Source organism: Myripristis murdjan, chromosome 2 (assembly GCF_902150065.1).
Source record: "Myripristis murdjan chromosome 2, fMyrMur1.1, whole genome shotgun sequence".
NCBI lineage: Eukaryota > Metazoa > Chordata > Actinopteri > Holocentriformes > Holocentridae > Myripristis > Myripristis murdjan.
The window spans coordinates 20,663,198-20,670,697 of record NC_043981.1 but is presented as its reverse complement, the minus strand read 5'-3'; the positions used below and the strand labels follow the sequence as shown (position 1 = coordinate 20,670,697).

The window sequence follows — 7,500 nt, the reverse complement described above, 5'->3', positions numbered from 1 at the left end:
TTGTTTTAGGGTTTTAACCAATGGCCTGATGGCAAAATTTAACATGAAGGGTGGTGGGCCAATCGAGAAGCTGCCTTTTGAGAAGACCAGGCTATTCACAGTCATGAAATAAGAAATAAGTAGGGTGGCTTCCCATTGTTTTGTTTTTTGTTGTTGTTGCTGTTGTTATTTTTAAGGTATCTTTAAGTTTTTAATTTTTTAAATTTTTAATTATTGTAAATCTTGTTCTTGTTTTCCTGTTAAATATTGTATTATTTCATTATATATTTTTTTGTATTGTTTTAAAATGATCCTAATTTGAAGTGTTATATAATTTATATCTTCTATCATTGTTTTTGTTTAGTGTTTTACAAGTTCTAATAATAAATTCTTTACATTTAATCTGTCTGGATGGTTTTCCTTGTATTGGAATAAATAGAATCCTCAGTCCATTATTTTTCAGTCTGTTAGATGTATATAGTAGTTGTTCAGTAGCTGTGTCTAACTGATGGCTAAGCTGCATTTGGGCGACAGTTAGACGTCTACTAAATTTTCACTGACAGCCCAAATTTTGCCGTGTTTTAGCATCCAGCATCAGTGCTGCTGGATGGACGGTGACTCCGGAGGGACATGAGGCCGACACACACACACACACTCACACACACACACACACACACACACACACACACACACTCACTGTAGCAGAGCCTCTGCAGCTCCAGCAGCTTCATGGCGGCTCTGTAGACGGACGGCCGGATCTCGTTCAGCGCCTCTGCACACAACAACAACAACAACAACAACAACAACAACAACAACAAGTCAACAACAACAACAACAACAACAACAACAAGTCAACAACAAGTCAACAACAACAACAAGTCAACAACAAGTCAACAACAACAACAACAACAACGTCAACAAGTCAACAACAACAACAACAACAACAAGTCAACAACAACGTCAACAACAACAACAACAACAACGTCAACAAGTCAACAACAACAACAACAACAACAAGTCAACAACAACGTCAACAAGTCAACAACAACAACAACAACAACAAGTCAACAACAATAACAACAACAAGTCAACAACAACAACAACAACGTCAACAAGTCAACAACAACAACAACAACAACACCAACAACAAGTCAACAATAACAAGTCAACAACAACAACAACAAGTCAACAACAACAACAACAACAAACAGCAGAGCGGCTGTGTGGCTGCTCCCCGCTGCTCGGCTGTCAGGTAAATACACCTGAAGCAGCCACAGCGCCCCCTGCTGTCTGCTTCTGGTAGTGACACACACACACACACACACACACACACACGCAGGACCTGAGGACACGAGGAGGGGAAGAGACCCGACAGAACAGAACCCAGATACAGCAACAGAACAGAAGAGAACAGGAGAGAGGAGAACCTAGCAGAACCTAGCAGAACCGTGTGTGTGTTACCGATGCTGTCCAGATCCATGATGTGTGTCAGACCTGAAAACACAAACATCACACAACATGACTCTTGATGTTACATTATTGTGTATATTAACTGACATATATTATAAATATAATCATAAATAGAGTTTTATTGTAATTTTTAAATCTTTATTTTTCTGTTTTTCTTTCTATTTTTGCAGGGGGCTAATTTTGGGTAATTTTATTTTAAATTTCCTCTGATTTTCTCAAAATGAATGAATTAATGATACTAATGCTCTGATGATTTTTCTCCATGTTTTCTGTTAAAGCTGTTTTCCCATGTTTCTGACAGGCAGCGTGTGAATTTGCTCAGGTTTCTACGGTTAAACGATTTAACATAACAAAAGCATTTTGGTCTGTATCTCTTCATTTTAATTGCACTTTAACTGAAAATGAGTTTCAGCTTCAGGTGGACTGTCCGTCAGTGGGACCTTCCTGCCTGAAGAAATTCAAAAATTCAAAATACAAAAAGAAGAAGAGACTGTGAGCAGCAGCACACCTGGACAGCGAGCAGACTCACCTCTGGGAAAGCAGCCGTTTGTCCTGAAATTATTTACAGATTCATTGCAGAACATTTATTCCATGAGCTCCGTGTGTGTGTGAGCGGAGAAAAATGTCAAGTACACAACAAAAAAAGACAGAAAGAAAACATCAGCTGTGTGTGGGCATTTCCTGGTTGCTCGTCCCAGAAAGATGGAAACACTTTCAACAGGATCCTGAAGCTCGTTAATTAATTAATGAGATGATTTAAATAAGTAATGATGATATGAATACTTAATGAGACATGACAGCTGCCTGCTGGGACAATGAGGCTATTGATTACTGTTGACACACACACACACACACACACACACACACAGCCTGTGGATTCACCAATCAGCATGGAGTGTGACCCAGCCCCAGCCAATGAAAAAGCAGCTTTAATGGAGAGGCCACGCCCACTGAGTAAGCAAAATAAAAGTCTGTACCAACCAGCCACATACATTGTGTTTGCACACCTTGATATCATTTCATATGATACAAGACCAGATGATCAAGGTGAGGAGTTTGACGTCTTCAAGTCCAAGAGACAAAGCAGACACCTGCAGGCCTCTGTGGCTCAGAGTGTCGCTCCTCTGCCTGAACACCTGCAGGTCGTGGGTTCGAGCCTGATGGAAGGCTCCTTTGAAAAGCAACATCTCAAATAAAAACTTTAAAGCTCCAAAAATCAAACTCTGAAGCTGAGGGTGATTCACTTCTGAGAGAAGCTCCTGAGGTTGAGGGTTCAAGACCAACCAAATAAGTAACTTTTGAAAACCATCAACCCACAATAAAGACTAAAAAGCCTAAGAGACAAACCACAAGGCTGTAAGAGTTCGTGGCTCAAGGTGTTTGACCTCTGCATGGAGGTCTTGAGGTTGTGGGTTCAAGCCTTAGGAAAGCTCTGAATTTTGAGAGCAAACACCCCAAATAAAAACTGAAAAGTCTCAGAGACAAAACAAACACCTGCAGGACTCGGTGGCTCCGGGGGTTTGTCCTCTGCATGGAGGTCTTGAGGTTGTGGGTTCGAGCCTTTGGAAAGCTGCTTCTTTTGGAAGACCTCATCCAGAGTAAAGACTGAAAAGTCCAAGAGACGAAGCAAACACCTGCAGGACTCGGTGGCTCAGAGTGTCGGTCCTCTGGCTGAAGCTCTGCAGGTCGTGGGTTCAAGTCCGAGGGCGTCTTTGACTTTTGAAGAGCGACATCCAAAGGAACGCCTGAAAAGCTCCAACAGCAACACAGACATCACTTGTCCTGGGTGGCGTGACGTGTCGGTCGACCGCAGGAGCCTTTTGAGGTGGCGGGTTCGAGCCCGGCTTCGCCGCTCAGTGAATTTTGAGCGTCCGCGTCTGGAGCGAAGACTTAAAAGCGCCCGGAGAAGAGCTGTGAGTGTGCCTGTGGGCTGGTGGCGCGATGGTAACGTTCCTACCAACATCAGCAGTGGCTGATCCAGCGGCTGGTTCGATTCCCCTCTCCGCTCCTGGTAACCGGCGCTCCCCGCAGTGGCGGGGTCGGGGGAGGGCCGTGTCCTCCCCCGGCCTTCTGGAGGTCCGTCAGCAGGGGGTTATGAAGCGGAAAACGCCGCCTGTCTGAGCTTTTACTGAACAGAGGGAAGCCGTGACGTTTTAAGAAAGTTGGAAGAAGTTTCATAAAGTAGTAGAAAGAAGTAGTTGATTAGCCGCAGGTCACTGTTTGAGCTTGTTAAGGCTAACAAAGAAAGTTGTCAAAATCCACTGAGCAGCGAAGCCGGGCTCGAACCCGCTGCCTCAAAAGGCTCCTGCGGTCGACCGACACGTCACGCCACCCAGGACAAGCGACGTCCGTGTTGCTGTTGGAGCTTTTCAGGCGTTCCTTTGGACGTCGCTCTTCAAAAGTCAAAGACGCCCTCGGACTCGAACCCACGACCTGCGGAGCTTCAGCCAGAGGACCGACACTCTGAGCCACCGAGTCCTGCGGGTTTTTGCTTCGTCTCTTGGACTTTTCAGTCTTTACTCTGGATGAGGTCTTCCAAAAGAAGCAGCTTTCCAAAGGCTCGAACCCACAACCTCAAGACCTCCATGCAGAGGACAAACCCCCGGAGCCACCGAGTCCTGCAGGTGTTTGCTTTGTCTCTGAGACTTTTCAGTTTTTATTTGGGGTGTTTGCTCTCAAAATTCAGAGCTTTCCTAAGGCTTGAACCCACAACCTCAAGACCTCCATGCAGAGGACAAACACCTGGAGCCACAAACTCTTACAGCCTTGTGGTTTGTCTCTTAGGCTTTTTAGTCTTTATTGTGGGTTGATGGTTTTCAAAAGTTACTTTGGTTGGTCTTGAACCCTCGACCTCAGGAGCTTCTCTCAGAAGCTCCGTCTCTTAGACTTTCCAGTCTTTACTAACCCTAACCCTAATGACTCGAGCTTTTTCTAATAAATTTACCACTTTAATCTCAGAGAATATGTTTTTTTTTCTCAAATTTACAACTTTAATCTTGTAAATTCTAATTTTCTTTCTTCTAGATTTGTGACTTTTCTCCTCCGTAAATTTGAGCTCTGGACTCTCTGTGTGTAGTTGCTGATCTGGAAGCAGCTCTCAGGCTGGGATTCAAACACACAACCTTGTTGCTCTGAGGAGGCACAGCCGAACCACTGAGCAAACAAAATATTATAATTTGCTATAACATAATAAAATAACTTAGGAAGTCTGTGTGTGTGTGATCAGAGATAATTAATAAGCTGACAGAGGGATCACTCTGTTGTCCTAACATGAGGAGAAACCCACCCGTCCTTCATCTTCACCAAGAATTTATTATAAACATCATCAAATTCACCACAGAAGAAAAAAATAAAAACAATAAACCATGTGACTGACTTGCAAACATAAAACCACACATACCTGTAAGGTCACACACACACACACACACACACACACAAACCTGTGCAGTCACACACACAAACACACAAAATGTTCATCAGATACAAAAACATGAAATATCAAAACATTCCTGATCAGAAAAACCTCCCTGGTCAGGCTCTAATCAATACATCAATACATCAATAGATCAGGGAGTCTGTGTGGCTGTGCAGTTGCATGAATGAGCCACCAGGTGGAGCTGCAGCCTCCAGAAACTTTATTGTAAAAAAATAATAATACCAGGAACCATAATAATAATGATAATAATGAACCAAAAAGACCTGAAAAATAAAAAAGAGGGAAAACACAAGAGAAAATTATCAGAAAATAAAAAAAGCAAAAATATCTTACAATTTTTTAAAATTATTGTATTTTATATTTAAAATTATTTTACATGTGGGGGAAACAACTTTTTGGTCTAATTTTAAGGTAATTTTCTTCTTCATTTTATTTTAATTTTCAGGGCTTTTTTTTTTAAACGTAATTTCAGATTTGTTTTTCCTTTGTATTCTTGTTTCTTTCCTTTCTTTAGCTAATTTCCGAGTCATTTTCTTATAACTTTTTTTTGTTATTTCTCTCAAATTTTTGGGGTCATTGCTTATTAAGCTGCCCATTGTCTATTTTCCCATGTTTTCAAAAAACAAAAAACAAAACAAAACAAAAACAAAAAGGCAAACTGGGTCACATGCTGCGTTCAGGCGCCTGTCACAAGCAGGTCAACAGGGAATCTGACATCCATCCGGGTTTCAAAGGGTTAACACCACATGTGGTCGTCTTGACCACTTTGATGGAACCAGGCTAACCACTCCCATAGACTTCAAGTCTTAATGCTAAGCTAACAGGAAATGCTACCAAGAGGAAGTGAGCCAGTGGACGTCCAGAGGTGGAAACGGTGTCCAACATCTGGACTCTGTGGAGGAGGGAAAGGAGAATTTGTCCAAAACGGTGGACTGTCCCTTTAACAGCAGCCAACGAATGACCGGTTTCATTGTTTCTACTCCTTGGCGTCGGCGGCGTCCTCGTCGGGCCCCTCCTCGCCCTCGCCCTCGCCGCCCTCCTCCTGGCTGCGGGCGTTGCAGCGGCTGCAGTGGCGCCGGAAGCCGCCCAGGAAGTGGGACCTGAAGCAGCAGAAGGGGCAGGCGTAGCGCCCGGGCCGGTGCAGCGCCCGCACGTGCTGCTGCAGGTGGCTGGGCAGGAAGAAGCTCCGCCCACACTCCTTACAGCCGTACGGACGCTCCACGTCGTGGCTGCGCACCACGTGGCTGATGGCGAAGCCTGGACACACACACACACACACACACACACACACACACACACACTGTTAGCTGACATTCAAACGTTTCACTGACAGTGATCTAACTGATCTTAAAGGTGCAGTGCACAAAATTCAGGGTTGACTGAAGTGAGGACCGTTTAGACTCAACTGACCAGAAATAAATACAAATAAATAAATAAATAAACAGTAATAAACAGTAAACAAACACAATAAAACCAAGAAGTCATTTCAGTCAGGCTGCCAATGAGAACCATAAAGTTTCAACAATTTAAAGTGTCTGAGTAGTACTCACAGTAGCAGTACTGTTAGTAGTACTTGCAGTAGCAGTACTCTCAGTAGTACTCACAGTAGAAATACTCTCATTAGAACTCTAAGTGGCAGTACTCTAAGTAGTACTCTAAGTAGTAGTACTCTCATTAGTACTCTAAGTTGCAGTACTCTAAGTAGCAGTATTTTGTATTTGTATTTATTCATTTTTGATAAAGAAATCAGGGACAGAAACTTTCATGTAGGATTGTAGCGAGCAGCTAATTTCCATCTTCGAGTACTGTGAGTACTCTCAGCAGTAGCACTCGCAGTAGCAGTACTCTCAGCAGTAGCACTCGCAGTAGCAGTAGTACTCTCAGCAGTAGTACTCTCAGCAGTAGTACTCAGCAGTAGTACTCTCAGCAGTAGTACTCAGCAGTAGTACTCAGCAGTAGTACTCTCAGCAGTAGTACTCTCAGCAGTAGTACTCAGCAGTAGTACTCGCAGTAGTACTCTCAGCAGTAGTACTCAGCAGTAGTACTCTCAGCAGTAGTACTCAGCAGTAGTACTCTCAGCAGTAGTACTCTCTCAGCAGTAGTACTCTCTCAGCAGTAGTACTCTCTCAGCAGTAGTACTATCTCAGCAGTAGTACTCTCAGCAGTAGTACTCTCAGCAGGAGTACTCTCAGCAGTAGTACTCTCAGCAGTAGTACTCTGAGCAGTAGTACTTGCAGTACCTCACCCTTCAGTTTGGTCTTCCAGCCGCAGATCAGGCAGACGAAGCGGTTTGCGATGAATCGAACGACTTTGGCCGTCGCCTCCATCTCCTCCTTCAGCAGCTCGCTGCTGCTGGCCTCCTCCTCCTCGGCGGTGCTGTGGGCGGGTTTGGGCGTGGCGGTGGCGGCGGCGGCGGCGGAGGCGGCGTCTCGTTTGACGGCGTGGGCGGCGTAGGCCTTGGGGATGTCGTGGCGGCGCACCACGTGGTTGATGCCCAGCGCCTTCAGCTTGTTCCTCCAGCCGCAGATCAGGCAGCGGTAGCCGCCGCCGTCGAACAGCAGCACGCCGTCCTCGCCCTCGCCGTCCGCCTTGCCGGGGTCCGGCCGCTGGTCGGC

General features: G+C 44.7%; 2 protein-coding genes across 2 annotated transcripts in view; both read right to left on the bottom strand.

Moving 5' to 3' along the window:
- The window catches only part of dytn (dystrotelin), an 8,541-nt gene extending 5,905 nt beyond the window's left edge, over positions 1–2,636 (bottom strand). Inside the window, exons 1-3 of the mRNA XM_030066484.1 lie at positions 2,480–2,636; positions 1,441–1,473; positions 686–751 (exon numbers count right to left, since the gene is read on the bottom strand). Coding sequence (XP_029922344.1) covers positions 686–751; positions 1,441–1,473; positions 2,480–2,636 — 256 coding nt within the window. The remainder of the gene's footprint in view (positions 1–685; positions 752–1,440; positions 1,474–2,479) is intronic.
- A 2,652-nt stretch (positions 2,637–5,288) lies between these two features.
- Positions 5,289–7,500, bottom strand: part of LOC115370795 (chromosome alignment-maintaining phosphoprotein 1-like) — a 3,480-nt gene continuing 1,268 nt past the window's right edge. The window contains exons 2-3 of the mRNA XM_030067974.1: positions 7,131–7,500; positions 5,289–6,142 (exon numbers count right to left, since the gene is read on the bottom strand). The exon at positions 7,131–7,500 is cut by the window's right edge and continues 681 nt beyond it. Coding sequence (XP_029923834.1) covers positions 5,862–6,142; positions 7,131–7,500 — 651 coding nt within the window. The 3' untranslated portion in view covers positions 5,289–5,861. The remainder of the gene's footprint in view (positions 6,143–7,130) is intronic.